General features: G+C 39.9%; 1 protein-coding gene and 1 non-coding gene across 2 annotated transcripts; one reads left to right on the top strand and one right to left on the bottom strand.

Annotated features, from left to right (window-relative positions):
• Positions 1-3458: 3458 nt before the first annotated feature.
• Positions 3459-16225, top strand: LOC104112813 (gibberellin 2-beta-dioxygenase 2-like). The gene is made up of 3 exons (XM_070201972.1): positions 3459-4019; positions 14084-14552; positions 15653-16225. Exons 1-3 carry the CDS (start codon positions 3652-3654, stop codon positions 15923-15925), a joined length of 1110 nt encoding a protein of 369 aa, XP_070058073.1. The 5' UTR covers positions 3459-3651; the 3' UTR covers positions 15926-16225.
• On the bottom strand, positions 14582-14683 carry LOC117280724 (U6 spliceosomal RNA). The gene has a single exon (XR_004511294.1). It is a non-coding gene; the product is annotated as a U6 spliceosomal RNA (small nuclear RNA).
• Positions 16226-16757: the final 532 nt, after the last annotated feature.

The following is a 16757-nucleotide window of genomic DNA, read 5'->3' as shown; positions in this document are numbered from 1 at the left end:
TTTTTCTAAAAACTTTGCGTGCAGCATTGTTGCCCATCAAGACAACTCCACCTCCAATAGATTCATATGTGGTAAACAAATCCCGATTGGAACACATATGATAAGAATAACCCGGATCTAAAATTCACTCATTGTTAGATTTGAAACTATTATTAGTTGCTAAAAAAATAGTTCCCTTAGTCTCATCAGCAGCTACACTTGCTTCGGCAGTGTCAGTATTTTTGTGCTCATTTTTCCTTTCCTTATGCTTTTCTTTATTTTTTAGCTTATAGCATTCGGAGATAATGTGACATTTCTTATGACAATAGCGACACTCTAAATTATTGTATCTGGATATGGAGTCGAATTTGCCCCTAACAAACAAGCCAACTTTCGCTTGAGTTCCACTAGCTTCCCCACTAATATCACTATCTATTTGTTCTATTGATTTTAAGATAGATTTAATATCCTTATAAGAGATATTATCCTTTGCATAAAACATATTATCTCTTATATGCTTAAAAGATGGGGGTAGAGAACAAAACAGTAACACGACTTGATCCTCATCTTTAATTTCAACATCTATATTACTCAAATCCATAAGAATAGAATCGAAGGTGTCAAGATGAAAGAGAATAGAGGTACCTTCACCAATACTAAATGTATAAAGCTTCTGCTTCAGGTAAAGTCTATTTTCCACTGCCCTCTTCATATATAAGGTTTTTAAATTTTTCCCACATGCCTTTGGCTGTGGTTTCTACAGAAACTTCGCGTAAAACCTCATTTGAGAGATTTAAAATGATACCTACTTTTGTCTTTTTGTCTATGACGACAAACTCTCATTCCGTCATTTTATCCGGCTTCTTCTCCTTTCCTTGCAACGCCAAATCTAAGTCATCCTGAATTAGGATAGCTTCCACCTTTAATTGCCACATTTTAAATTTTGCACTTCGATCAAATTTCTCAATATAAGTCTTTGTTAAAGTCATATTGGCTACTGAAATAAACCCGGTTAGATCCGGCTCTGATACCAATTTGTTAGGATCTGGAACCTAGGTAGTGCGAAATTTAGTCAAACAACGTTATAATGACAATAACAAAGACAATGTAGGTTGATAATAACGTCAATTAAAGTAGATAAAGAAGACACAAATTTAACGTGATTCGGTCAAGGTGACCTACGTCCACACGCGGAGAGGAGCAATTTCACTATACCAATAAGAGTACAAAAGAGAGTACAAAATTAGAGTAAATACTCTAATTAATCCCAAAAAAACCTAAGAGAATAACCTCACAAGGTCACTCCAAAGAAAGGGTTCAAACAAGTGTTTCCCAACACTTAACTCTCATACAAAACACTCTAAATAAAGGAAAAAAGGAAAAAATAAGAAATGAAGACTCAAGTCTTGTTGGTGTGTTTAAAATGAACTAATGTCCTTTCCTTTTAAAGGCAAAAAAATTTTGGCATCTTAGTTGTAAAAGAAAAGATACAACTTGTGCAAATGATATCCACCACACAATGCAATATTTTTGAATCACAGAAAATATTGCCAACAAAGTCTACACTTTATAAATATGCTTATGCTTATGTAAGATGGACTCCATTAGCTAAAATATTGGCCATATTACAATTATAATTATCCCACCACACCTTTGATAGTAAATACCAATGAATTGTGTGTATAAAGTTGTCCAATAACATTCTTTCTCTTACTTTTTTAATTGTGTGTATCGTATTTGGGAAAGCTTGCTTCATGGCGAAGGCGAGGAGTATTTAGCAAAGCCAACAACCAAAAAAAGAGACAAAAAAGTAGTCTGACCGGAACGAAAGGGCAGTCCGGTGCACAAAACATTCACGTAGGGTTCAGGGAAAGCTCGCACCCCTAGGAGTGTGATGTAGACAACCTACCTTAATGCAAGCATTAATGGCTACTTTCACGACTCAAATCCGTGACATTTTGGTTACACAGAGACAATTTTAATGTTGTTTTAAGGCTTCCTTCCAGCTAATTTGGTCAGCTGGAATTCATGCTGGCTAATTAACAAAAAGCAATAAACGCCAACTGCAAGAAGGAAAATAAATTCTAGTCATTTATGCGGCAGTCAAGAGATTTTGTGATCGAATGCCACTAACCATAAAACTCTATTTATTATTCATACCCATTTCCAGAATTAGAATAAGGTATGAGTGTATCAGCCTGGCGAGTGTGCACTTGCAAATTTGAGTAATGCATATATGGTATGTATAAATTTTATCGGCATATAGTGCAAGGGAAACATTTCTGGTATGCAATAATTGGACAATAAATTCGCATATATTATATGGAAAATGATACTGATGTTGTTACTCTTCTCTTTTCTAAGGTTAAGTTAATAAAATTAGATAAATACTTATTTGTGCCGAATATTTATATTTAAATAAATAATTAACTTTAAAAGTTAACAAATTAAAGTAAACATATATATATTATCACTTAATCATGATTTAATGGTATTTTTGATATATACCAAAAATATTTTCTCTTCCCAACTTTTCCGGTTAGTCAAACACGCCACAAGAAAGAAGATTACTTAATTTCAATAGGTGCGGTCAGATTTTCTTGACCTTAATCAGTTATCTCAAATTAGAATCAAATATTGAATAACTTCTTGATAAAGAACGTTCTACCCCCTAACGGAGACATACCTAACATAAATCTGCATCAATGATCAGGACAGTGAATTTCGGATGCAGCGCCAAAAGAAAAAAGAGCAAAAAAAAAAAAAAGATAAGTTGCATATACCCAAAATAAAAATAAAAAATATCTGGTCAACCATTGGAATAAGTGAAAAGTCAACGTTTTCTTTTTTTGAGTTACATCAATTTGCTTCTTCTTCTTTCCTGACTCCCCCAAAAAATATTTATCTACCCCTCCCCACCCGGTTCCAGTCAATTCTCCTAGATTCCCTCCTCTTCTTATATATTTTTTCGTACCAATTTATTTTATGTGACGTAGTTAGAATTTTGGGAGTTAAACTTTTTAATTTTAATCATAAAATCTAATATAAAACTTTTAAGTTATTGAAATAAAATATAAATATTTGAAAACTATGTAAGAATACCGTAGCCCCACAATAATTGACAACTTAAAATATTCAAAGGCATATGAAAAAATTACGATAAGAGAAAACTAGTTTAACTATCGAAATTCGAACGGATAGAGGGAGTACATGGATATATCACTCCGACGAACGGATAGAGTGAGTATTAAAGAATCTCTTTTTAGTTGCTCTAGAACAATTAGAAGATTCTCTAGAAGAAATATGAGGTTTTGCTTCTGACGGTAACATACTGGGGCGGAGCTAGGGGTAGAAGGGGGTTCAGCCAACCCCCATCGCTGAAAATTATACTAAATATATATTATAAGATTAGTTTTTTTTCTTCATGTATATATATATATGTATTAGATGTTGAATCACCGACATTAACTTCTTAGCGCATTTATTATTATTAGTTGTTGAGTCCCTCGATAAAAATTCTGCCTTCCGCCACTGAGTACCAGTATATATGTATGTCATATATTCTATGTATAATATATGATGATTCCCCTATTTTTACCTTCCCTTCATTCTCCTCGTCTCCTCTCTTTCTTCTTGTTATAATACTTCTTCAACTTCACCAAAGACTTCAACATGGTGCTAGCTACAACCTCTGAGAAAATACGAGATATTGAGCTTCCAATCATTGACCTTTCATTAGAAAGATCTGAAGTATTAAAACATATAGTGAAAGCTTCTGAGGAGTTTGGTTTTTTCAAAGTTATTAACCATAATATCCCTGAATTCATCATTAAAAGAATGGAAGATGAAAGTTACAGCTTCTTTTCCAAAACTTCCTTACAAAAACAGTGTGCTGGTCCAGCTAATCCTTATGGCTATGGTTGCAAAAACATAGGGTTTAATGGAGATAATGGAGAAGTTGAATATTTGTTACTTCATGCCAATCCTTTATCTATTTCTCAAACGTCGAAAACTATTTCCAGTGATCCAATCACGTTCAGGTATCTTTCGAACTTGCTAAATTATAGAATACGTCATCTATATATATATATATATATATTGTTGTATCTTGTAAAACTGAGTATATGAATTAGATAGTATGTTGTTCATGACTTTTTTGAAATTTTGAAGGGACATTATTTAGTCCAAAAGGCATAATTTTCCTTTCTTTGTATTACCATATGTTATTGTTGGGGTGGACTTGTAATTAGTAATTACGTATGCATTAAACTTTGAGCTTTGTGCCTTTGTGTGTAATTTATTTGTTGTTCAGTTACCGTAGCACTACCATGAGTAGAATAAGCACCCTTCGGTCTTTAACTAAATACTTCGGATTCGATCTTTAGGATAAAAACTTTTTTTTGGTAGAGAACACTTCTTCCTTTACCGGGCCTTACACGACGTGAGTGCAGATTAGTCGGGTCCTTAATGTGAAAATATCGAACATTGGATAGGAAACCGAAAACAGTTACCATAGCACTAATGTAGGAGGATCATGTAATATCAAACTTCCTTGGTAGATTCCAAAACGAAGCCATAGTCTTTATTTATACATGCCATGAAACCTTGGAGTAATTTTTGGGAAGATTATAGACCTGCACGTGAGAGGCTTGTAAAACATGATATAATTAAGTGACTTATTTTTTGTAACGCTTTAAACTTTTAAACGAGATAATTACACACTTGATCATTAGGAAAACTTTTTGTTTTGTTTCATTGGATCTTATCATTAAACATCTCATATATATATATATATATATATATATATATATATATCATACAAGTACCAGGATTCTCAGTACTAGATGGATGGCTTTTCATTATCAAGGTAAAATGTTGTTACTGGTGCAATTTAAGGGAATTAGGAAGCAAAAGATTTTTTTTTTTTAAATTATACAAGTGTGATGTTTTGGTCAATTTACACGCACTTCGATCAATTACAAGATATACATATTATCTCTTACCTGTATCGAGTGATTATCTCTCACCAAAATTTGGACAAATAAGAACAAATCACCTAATTTTTTGCTTCCTCTAGGATTTGAAACTATCTTGATTTATTAGTTAGGGAGAGATTGAATTTGAGATAGTACATACGTCAATATCTAGGTTAAGGGGTATGGACCTAGTTTCTGTTGTATTTGTATAGTTGTTCCAGCTGTATGAACATTGAGCCTGACTTCCCCAGAGGCCATGTTTCATCTTTTTTAGGGAATCCTACTTAGCTAGACATCATCATCGCTACTTATATTTCAAAACATCTTGCAAATCTTGTCTTCCATCTTTTCTTTCTCTTGGCTGGCTTTCTCCTTTGATGTCCAATCTTATTGCTCTAAACCTTGGCTGGCAAAGTTTTCTGGTATCTGCCGGCCGCTGATGAGAGGTAACAAATATCAATAAAATAGTTGAGGTGCGTGTAACCTAACCGAATATTATCAGTATCAAAATATATTTAGGAATAATGACATGAGAGTTACATTGGTATTGTTTTCTTGTGTCACAAGTAATAAGGTTGATAATTAACTTTAGGTAAGAAATAAAAAAGGAAAGGTAAGGAGCACCTTGATCAGCTCAAGTACTTTGAATTTCGGAATTCTTGAGTTATTATACAATTGTAGCAGCAATACAATTAGACAAGTTGCTTGAAACTGGTTTTATTTAGGTGTATTAGTACAGAAAATTGCAATCATTTCAAACGAGTTAAAATCACTTGACAAATAGACAGTAGAAATTCAGTAGGAAAAGAGAGCTGCTTCAAGAATTAGTTTATAATACGAGTTTTAAAGTGATTTGCATGTAAATAATTAGAATACTTTGAATGGTGCATACATATAAATCTCATCAGGGAGATATATAAATATCTGTACATTAAATAGACCATATATAAATTGGTATTAATTGTTGCCAAATTGCTTGTGAATAAGAATATGGAGTATTTTAAAAGGAGGGAAATTATCTACTACTTTTGTAAAGTCCACCCTTCTTCTGCCTAGAGGAAGGAACACAGAGAAAGACATTTTAAAAAATAAATAAGAATAATACTAGTGAGAAAATATATTTTAAACAATAAATAGGAATAAAGATATACTTTTAGGTTGGTAAATAGCCATGACAAAAATGATATTAATGAAATTTATTTGGCCAAAAGGTGTTCCTACTTCCTCGCATATGGGGAGTTGACATGTGGGCATGTGCAATGGGTAAAAAATTACATATACTCGTTGTTTATATCATATCAATACTAATATTCTCAGGTTATTAAATTAATTAGCTATCATAAGTTGATATTATAACTATTACTATACTATTTACTAGCGCAATGGGCATTTTGTCATGGGCGGCTTTCCAGCCATGCCCCATGATCCCTTGGACGCGCCCCGTGGCGTCCTGGCCAGCCTCCCAACGCCCGTCGCCACGGTCGGCCCCGTGGTCTCGGCAGCTCCAAGTGACAAGCGCGCATGTGCCTCTGTCGCCCCACCGATAGCCATCGCCAGCGCCCAGCCACAGGCAAAAGCCGACAGCGCCGCGCGCGCAGACAATGCCGCGCGCGCAGACCCTGATGCTAAAGACAAAGTTGCTGCCAACGGACTTGCTGCTGCTTTGTAGAAGACTAAGTCCTTTTCATTGTAAATATAGAGTAGTTTTGCTGCATTTTCTTTAAGTGTGATTTTCCAGCTTTCATAGGTCTAGTCATGTAACTTTGGTTTATTTTTTTAAGCATTATTAAGGGGGACCAAGCAATCAAAACTTTCAAGCAAGCAAACAATTCTCTGTACTGGTGTCTCTCCCCCCCGACACCGTCTTGTTTTCTGTAATAGCTTTCATTCAATGCAATCAAGCTTTCTTTCATTCTCAATTCTCTTTTCTGCTCTCTTTCAATTGCTCATGACATTGGTTTTCCCGTACGGCACTGACAATCTAGTCTAGCGTACGGAGGGGACCTCAGTTGGCGGACAGCAACCGTACTGACATCGGTTGCCTAGCCTTACGTCGCCCTTCCAAGGAACTTCAGGAAGGCGCCGCGTAACAGTTGGTATCAGAGCCTAGGCTCGACATCGGACGAGGGATCACATTGCAATTACCACCATTTCTGACCATGGTGAATTATGGGGATCGCATCGCGACCCTTGAGGGAACGGTTGACGCATTACGGCCCATCGTGGAAATGGTGCCCGATCTAAAAACCAGCCTAGTGCAAAGGTTGGACGACCTGGACCGCAGACTCATCCAGGCCGAAGTTGACATAGAAAACATCAGCCGCGACTCTGAAGGAGACCGGCAAACAGCAGCCACAGAGGCAGCTGAAATTTTTGGTAAATTTGAGGTCCTCCAGCAGGAGCGTGCCGAGGATTTAGCCAACAGGGAACAAGAGGCAGACAGGGTGACTGCCATGCAACAAACCATTGACAACTTGACAGGCCAGCTCAATGTTGTCAATGCTGCTTTACAAGGCCTACTTCGAGGAGGCGGAAACCAATTTGGGGGTGGTGTGAACCTCGCCCCCATGGCACAAAAGCTGAAAATTCCTGAGCCAAAGCCATACAGTGGAGCTCGAAATGCCAAAGAAGTGGAAAATTTCATTTTCGACATCGAGCAATACTTCGATGCCGTGGGAAGCCTGGAAGAAGCTAAGAAGGTAGCAACTGCTGCCATGTATCTTCAGGGTGATGCCAAACTCTGGTGGCGAGTGAAGTACGAAGCCATCAAGGCAGGTGAAGATGCCCTCGACACATGGGCGGAACTGAAGGCAGCCATACGCCTACAGTTCTTCCCCGAAAATGTTGAGTACAATGCCAGGAGAAAGTTGCGGGAGCTCCGCCAGACCAAATCAGTGCGAGATTACGTGCGGGAATTCTCCGCGCTCATGCTGAACATCCGGGACATGGGGGACAAAGACAAACTCTTCACCTTCCTGGAAGGGTTGAAACCTTATGCCCGGATGGAGTTGCAGAGACAAAGGGTAGACACGTTGCCTAAGGCAATCCAAGCAGCAGAGTGCCTTGGGGATTACCAAGTGGAAGCCCGGAAGGATAGGCCTCAACAGCCTGTCCGAGGAGGATACAAAGGGGGCCAACCAAACACTAGTGGCCCTAGCAGAAGTGGAGGAGACCGGAGTGCACCCAAATCCAAGACTCCCTCTTCCGGCAGTACTAGTGCTGCATCTAACAACAATGATCGGGGGAGGAAGCCCCCCTCAGGATGTCGCCATTGCGGCGGACCACATTGGAATAATGAATGTCCACATGCACAGATGAATGCCCATCAAGCTTTTGAGGATGGGACGGATGACGACGCCGATGATGCGGACCAGACCGAGCCAGTAGGTGCATTCAATGCAATTGTTGGCTCCATTTCTGAGCCCTTAGCGGGTACCAGTGCCGGTATCCGCAAGAAGAAGGACCCCTGTCCAATTGCCAGGAAAGGAAATAAGAAGGCGAATTTGAGGACTCCTCCTCATCAAGAGAGGACCCTAATGTTCGTTGACATGAAGGTAAATGGCAAGCCCATTCGGGCAATGATAGACACAGGTGCCACCCACAACTACTTAGCCTCGACTCAGGTGGAGCGTCTTGGACTAGTCGTAGGAAAGGGCAAAGGTCGTGTGAAGGCTATCAACTCACCACCTCAACCAGTGGGTGGAATAGCCAAAGAAGTACCAGTGAAGCTTGGCCCTTATGAAGGAAAGTTCAACCTGCGCGTAGTGATCATAGATGACTTTGAGTTAATCGTGGGGTTGGAATTCCTGAGACAGACCAATACCATGCCCGCACCGTATGCAGACATGCTGCTGATGATGGGGGCAAATGGGGCCAAGCCCTGCATTATTCCGTGCATTCCCATGAAGATGGCAGCCGAGAACATCTCGGCCTTGCAGTTGAAGAAGGGGGTAAAAAGACATGAACCCACGTTCCTGGCTACCCTCTGCATGGAAGATATAGAACGCTCCTCGGGTCCCATTCCTGCACCCGTGAAGGAGTTACTTCTGGAATTTGAAGACATCATGCCACAAGACATGCCAAAGCGTCTTCCGCCTAGGCGAACTGTGGACCATGAGATTGAGTTGGTGCCGGGTGCGAAGCCACCTGCCCGGGCGCCATACAGAATGTCACAACCCGAACTCGCCGAGCTTCGGAGACAATTGACGGAAATGCTAGACACAGGGATCATTGTGCCCTCTAAGTCCCCATACGGGTCCCCTGTGCTATTCCAAAAGAAACATGATGGTAGTTTGCGACTCTGCGTGGATTACCGGGCTCTAAACAAAATCACCGTGAAAAACAAGTACCCTATTCCGCTAATGGCAGACTTGTTTGATAGACTGGGTGGTGCGACGGTATTCACCAAAATAGACCTGAGGACAGGTTATTGGCAAGTTCGGATTGCCGATGGTGATGAGCACAAGACGACCTGTGTGACAAGATATGGGTCGTACGACTTCCTGGTTATGCCCTTTGGCCTGACTAACGCGCCAGCCACATTTTGCACCTTGATGAACCAAGTCTTCCGAGAATACATTGACGAATTCGTCGTGGTTTATTTGGATGACATTGTGGTATATAGCCAGACACTAGAAGAACACCTGGAGCATTTGCGGAAGGTCCTAGCCCGATTGCGGGAGCACGAACTATATGCGAAGCTATCCAAGTGCTCCTTTGCTCAGAAACAAATTGACTTCCTCGGACATGTCATCGAGGAAGGGAGGATCAAGATGGACCAGCAGAAGATTCAGGCCATTACAGAATGGCCGCCTCCTAAGGATATACATGCCTTGAGGTCGTTCCTTGGCCTATGCAACTTCTATCGGCGGTTTGTGAAAAGTTACTCCCTCATTGCAGTGCCGCTGACAGAACTTCTCAAGAAGGCCACCCCGTGGGATTGGGGCCCCAAGCGGGCAAAGGCCTTCGACGCATTGAAGATGGCTATGTCCAGTAGCCCAGTCTTGGCCCTCCCTGACTTGGCCAAGCCATTCGAAGTGCAAACGGATGCCTCCGACTATGCACTTGGTGGAGTATTGCTACAAGAAGGGCATCCCGTAGCGTACGAGAGCCGGAAACTGAAGGATGCAGAGCGACGCTATGCCGCCCATGAGAAAGAATTATTGGCTGTCGTTCATTGCTTACGCCTTTGGAGGCATTATCTACTGGGAGCCCCATTCGTGGTCAAGACAGACAATACAGCCGTTAGCCATTTCATGACCCAGCCAAAGCTGAATGGACGACAGGCTAGGTGGCAGGAACTCCTAGCGGAATTTCACTTCAACCTGGAGTACCGAAGTGGAAAGACCAATCATGTTGCTGATGCACTCAGTCGGAGAGCTGATCTAGCATCGATGTGTGTTCTCGCCGCCCTAAAGGGAAGCGAAGTAACCACCACCATAAAAGACCAGATACAGGATCTACTCATCAAGGATCCTGCTGCACAGTATTTGGTTGATTTGGTAGGACAGGGCAAGACTCGCCAGTTCTACACCGAAGATGGGTTCCTGAAGGTGAAAGGGAACCGACTTTATGTTCCTAAAGGAGGAGATCTGCGACGGACTCTTCTTGCAGAATGCCACGATACTTTGTGGGCCGGTCATCCCGGCGAGGAACGCACCATGGCATTGCTTCGCCGTGCATATTATTGGCCTCAAATGGTCGATGACGTCGCTCAGTATGTGAAGACTTGTCTAGTATGCCAAAAAGATAAGTCAGACCGCTTGACGCAGGCAGGGCTCTTGGAACCACTAGCTGTACCAAAAAGACCTTGGGAAAGCGTTTCCCTGGACTTCATCACCGGATTGCCCAAGGTCGGAGATCTCACAACTATCTTGGTTGTGGTGGATCGGTTTTCCAAGTATGCTACCTTTATAGCAGCCCCACAATATATATCAGCAGAAGATACAGCTCGACTATTCTTCTCTCATGTCGTCAAGTATTGGGGCTTACCTAAAGACATTGTTAGTGATCGCGACTCACGCTTCACTAGCAATTTTTGGACCCAACTCTTTAAGTGCCTCGGGTCAAAATTGAGTCATAGCTCAAGTTTTCATCCGCAATCTGATGGCCAGACGGAGCGATTCAATGGCATGCTAGAGGAATATCTCCGGCACTTCGTGACCGGATCGCAGAAGAATTGGGTGAAGCTTCTGGATGCTGCTCAACTGTGTTTCAATTCACAAAAGAGCTCAAGTACCAACAAAAGCGCTTTTGAAATTGTTACCGGACAGCAACCGCTACTCCCACACACAGTGAACGCACCAAACATGTCAAAATCTCCTCGGGCTGCCAGCTTCTCAAAAGAATGGAAGCAAAATTTGGAGATAGTGCGGAGCTATCTTGTCAAAGCCCAAAAGCGGATGAAGAGGCATGCTGATCAGAATCGCCGCTTTGTGGAATACCAGGTGGGAGACAAAGTGATGGTCAAAATCCCAAAGCGGTACTTGTTTGCAGGGGTCCATGACCCTCGCCTATTGCAAAAATATATTGGACCCTTGTCCATTGAAAGGCGCATTGGGAAAGTTGCATACCGGGTGGATACCCCAGCTTGGTGGAAAATCCATCCTGTTTTCCATGTCAGTCTCCTGAAACCTTTTCGGGAAGATGTGGAGGATCCTTCACGAAGCCAACTCACAATACCAAGTATTCGAGGCCCCAATTCAACCGGAAAAAGGCGTGCTGAAGCTATTCTTGATGATCGAGTGATTCACGCCTCAAGAAAAGATCACCAGGAGTTCTTGGTGAAATGGCAGGGATGTGATGCAGAGGAGAATACTTGGGAGAGGGGAACAAACCTCAAAGCCTACAAGAGCCTGATTGATGATTACCTTGCAAGGAAGGCGCCGAGGACGTCGCCAACTCAGGTGGGGGAGAATGTCATGGGCGGCTTTCCAGCCATGCCCCATGATCCCTTGGACGCGCCCCGTGGCGTCCTGGCCAGCCTCCCAACGCCCGTCGCCACGGTCGGCCCCGTGGTCTCGGCAGCTCCAAGTGACAAGCGCGCATGTGCCTCTGTCGCCCCACCGATAGCCATCGCCAGCGCCCAGCCACAGGCAAAAGCCGACAGCGCCGCGCGCGCAGACAATGCCGCGCGCGCAGACCCTGATGCTAAAGACAAAGTTGCTGCCAACGGACTTGCTGCTGCTTTGTAGAAGACTAAGTCCTTTTCATTGTAAATATAGAGTAGTTTTGCTGCATTTTCTTTAAGTGTGATTTTCCAGCTTTCATAGGTCTAGTCATGTAACTTTGGTTTATTTTTTTAAGCATTATTAAGGGGGACCAAGCAATCAAAACTTTCAAGCAAGCAAACAATTCTCTGTACTGGTGTCTCTCCCCCCCGACACCGTCTTGTTTTCTGTAATAGCTTTCATTCAATGCAATCAAGCTTTCTTTCATTCTCAATTCTCTTTTCTGCTCTCTTTCAATTGCTCATGACATTGGTTTTCCCGTACGGCACTGACAATCTAGTCTAGCGTACGGAGGGGACCTCAGTTGGCGGACAGCAACCGTACTGACATCGGTTGCTTAGCCTTACGTCGCCCTTCCAAGGAACTTCAGGAAGGCGCCGCGTAACAATTTGTGTTTATCTCTAAAAAAGAGTACGGAACCATAAATGCAAAATCAGGATCGAATTTATATGATGTACCTCTGATAGGTGCTACCCTATTGTACAGTCAGATTTTGTACTCAGAGATGTCAGAACATTAAAAAGATGATCAAATTGACAAGACAAACTTATACACATATATCATATCAACATCATAGAGATTAACAAATTACTTTTATAGTAGCATGTAATTTAAATTTGGAAGCTTGAAAGTAGAAACCTCCTAGAAATGGTGAAAGCCAACGGTCAACTTTTTATACTGAATCAAAAAAAAAAACATGTAATTAACCCTCACTATTGAGTTTTTCTCTATTTGTATGGTTTTTAGCCAATTGCCTTCTTACAAGTTAACATTTGTAATTGAGTAAGGTCGAAGTTCATATTCTTAATAGTTAATATGATGTTATAACAAGATTCATTTATATTCTTGATTTACTTAAATGTTGGGCTTCTATGTTATATTACTCGCATTTCAAGCCGACGATGCAGATCTATATGGGAGGGTGGGTTCACGTGAACTCAGGCTTCCCTCCTAGACTATATATAACACTTGCATTTTTCTGATTTTGTTCTTATACAAGTATGTGTGAACCTATGCTTAAGTGAGCACCGTTTCCCCCCCCCCCCAAGGTTAGGGGTTCGATTCCGACTCGCTCCCCTAGACTTTTTAATTAAAAATGTTTGTGTTTCTTCTTCTTTTTTTTTCTTGAAGATTATTACTGATATAGCAGGTTTTTAGTGTTCATTGAAAAACAGGACTTCAAAATTGAAAGGTTAATCTCTCAAAAAAGTTTATATTTAGTCAAGAAATAAAGTACCATAAGAAGATAATAAAATTATCTTAAACTCTCACCAATAATCAAAAACTAATAATGCAAAACACATATCTACAGGAAAATAGAAGTACTTAAAAAGATCTATGTAATATGTTGGATGAAGAATATTTTAATAAATTTTAAGGTTGCTAAATAAATCATAAGATATTTAAAATTATAAGTAATGATGTTATTATTGATAGTACTTTTTAAAGTATGAAAACTCGTCGAGAATGTAAATAATGCTAATAATATCAATTAGAGTTTGTACGTCAACTTGGATCATCGTAAAAAAAAAAAGTATATTGTCAGATCATATATTTATTTAAAGATAGTGGTGCATCCATTCTCTTAAAATCCCGAATAAATCTCTGAATTTCCAAGTGTTTGATGTTGAGCCTAACTTCCGAAAGTTAGAATATCCCACATTAGTGAGTAGATGATATATATGTTGTTTCATCATATAATGTTGGACAATCCTAGCGCCAAATTTTAACTCTACTGCCTACTTTTACACTGTTTTGTTACCATGAAAATCTATTGAAATGTATTTTAAATTTCCTCTTCTACAGCATGCTGTAGCCATTTCTGAGTTGCTTAAACAATGGCAGAATAAAAGAGGGGAATCAGCTCTTCATTTTCTTTCTTTATTGGTTTTGTGACAGCTCTGCAGTGAATGGTTATGTAGAGGAAGTTAAGGAGTTGGCATGTGAGATATTAGAACTGATGGCACAAGGATTAAGGGTCCCCCACATCTCTGTCTTCAGTAAACTTCTCAGAGACCTTAATTCTGACTCTCTCGTCAGGCTCAATCACTATCCTCCTTTGATCACTAATAATATTCATCAACTCCTTATTCATGATGTTCATGAGGATCAGAATACGGACGTGTCACTTATCAGTAACGATAGAGCCAGAATTTTCAGTAAGGAAGTTCAGAATATAACGACACGTTATCATCATCATCAACAATGTAAGATTGGTTTTGGAGAGCATACTGACCCTCAGATCTTGACCATCTTAAGATCGAATGACGTTGGTGGTCTTCAAATTTCACCTCAAGACGGTTTGTGGATACCTGTCTCACCTCATCCCAATACTTCTTTCTCTGTCTTTGTTGGTGACACTTTACAGGTAAGCATTCCTTCTCTATGTGACAGTTACCAAATTGATTTTTTTTCTTTTAAATGTCAATCATTCCTTAGCAAAGGCCATGCTAATCTTTTATGTATCATTTACATTTTATCATATGTTTCCAAAGGGACATGTCAGGCACGTGAAATTCTTTTTAGTAATCAGTAACAATAAGAATTGAACTCTAGAACGTTTGGAAGTGCGAGAAAGGGATTGCTACTGGTTCAGAATTTTCATAATTATTGGAATTGATTTATTTGTAATGTTTATTTACCGCTTAAGGGTGTGGGGAAATGTTTTTCTCTGTGGTTAACCAGAGGTCTTGGTTTGACCTATTGATAGAAAGTGCTAAAAAATTCCATAGTAGATTATAAGCTTATAAAAGAAATTGGTCCCGGGCACCGGATGATTAATACCGTTCTCATAATGTTGTAGGTAAGAAGTAGTAGTTGTCTCTGTGTGATCTATAGGTCACAAGTTCGAGTCGTGAAAGCAGTCACTAATGCTTGCTTTAGGATAAGTTGTCGACATCACACCCCTTGGGGGGTGTTGTCCTTCCTAAGACCTTGTGTGAATGCGAGATACTTTGTGCACCGGGCTACCCTTTAGCAGCACTAGTAGTCATATATGGTTATCATAAATCCATCCCTCATGATCAGAAATAAAAGTGAGAAATAGACTGATGAGCTGAAGAATCATAGTTTGAATATGACCTAATTAAGTGATAGCTACTTGTGCTTTGGGGGAACTGAAACTGAAGTGATTAAGTTAACCACAGGTTTCATTCAATCCCTAGCCATGCTAAGATTTCACGTGATAATAACTGATCAGATTTCAGTGATGAGCTGATCATCTCTGCATATTTTTTGGAGGGCCCCTATCGAATGACTTCTCATCCAGTTAGAATCTCACTGCCCTTTATTTATGGTTTGCATTGGGAACTGACTTAGTTTTTGAATACGAAAAAGAGCTACTTAGCTTTATATCGTTTTTTATATACTATATGTTGAATCCTTTTGAATTGTTTTTATTTTTTTGAATGTTTAATTTTGTATATTTTGACACTTCTTATCAAAAAATCTTGGATCCGTCACTTGCAGGCTCTGACCAACGGAAGGTTTAAGAGTGTCAGGCACAGGGCCATGGTGAATTCGTGCAAAACTAGGATGTCAATGGTCTATTTTGGTGCCCCAGCACCCCATGCCAGAATTTCTTGTCCCTCAGAGTTGGTCACACCACACAAATCTTATCTCTACAGGCCTTTCACTTGGGCTGAGTATAAGAAAGCTACTTATTCCAGAAGACTTGGGGACACTCGTCTTCAGTGTTTCAGGGTACAATCGGATAATTCTGATGAAATTGTAAGCGAATGATCCTACTCTATGTAGCTCGAATTCTTCGAAAATATCGTTGGGTGCGCATCGAATCTTCTGTATAAGTACAGTAGCAATTTTGAAAAGTCTGGGAAACGTTGATCCTGCTTTTACAAAGAATGAGGCTTGAATGGGTTCTATAATATCTCCAAAGGGGAGTTTTGCACCCTCTCATTCCCTCTATTTTGTTGGCCTACTATAGGATTAACTAGGGAAAGTGTTAAAGAAAACGTGTATGTTGGGTTTTTTTTCCTTGTAATTTCAAGGTTAATACAACTTTCTTTAGAAGCTTGACCGGCACTAGAGTTCAATTTCTAACTCAAGTTTTTACGAAAAAATAATCCATGTAGTAAGAACTAAGAAGCAAATTACACTAGAACAATTGCGCGGTAATTGAATATGTTTATGGTAATCTTATATCCGTTCACAACATTTCTTGTATAATTATTCCTTGCATAACAACAAATACATTATTACTCAATGTATAACAATCTATATTTATTTTTGGATTTTCCAATACCATGTTTGAGGTCAAGCATCAAGCAATTGTCCATATCTTGACTTTATCGAGCTTGGTTCTATACAGGGCAGACTCAGGATTTGAAACTGTCGGGGGCATCATTATCGAATATAAGTTGAGCAAATGCTAGAGTTGGAACTAAACCCAAATTGTGCATTACAAGTTAAGTTGTACCTCTAAATAGATCTATGGAGATGTCTATACTTTAAAATTTATTGTGTCAATATATATATATATATATATATATATATATATATATATATATATATATATATATATATATATATATATATTTCCGAAGTTTTCATAGGC

This window comes from Nicotiana tomentosiformis, chromosome 5 (assembly GCF_000390325.3).
Source record: "Nicotiana tomentosiformis chromosome 5, ASM39032v3, whole genome shotgun sequence".
In the NCBI taxonomy this organism is placed as follows: domain Eukaryota; kingdom Viridiplantae; phylum Streptophyta; class Magnoliopsida; order Solanales; family Solanaceae; genus Nicotiana; species Nicotiana tomentosiformis.
The sequence above is the reverse complement of the archived record's forward strand: the minus strand, read 5'-3'. Positions and strand labels throughout refer to the sequence as shown.

Bases quoted from the DNA above. Each gene is read 5' to 3' on its own strand.
- LOC104112813 (XM_070201972.1), top strand. From the start codon at position 3,652: ATGGTGCTAGCTACAACCTCTGAGAAAATACGAGATATTGAGCTTCCA. The intron at 4,020-14,083 runs GTATCTTTCGAA...GTTTTGTGACAG, and splicing joins AGTGATCCAATCACGTTCAG to CTCTGCAGTGAATGGTTATG. The intron at 14,553-15,652 runs GTAAGCATTCCT...CGTCACTTGCAG, and splicing joins TTGTTGGTGACACTTTACAG to GCTCTGACCAACGGAAGGTT.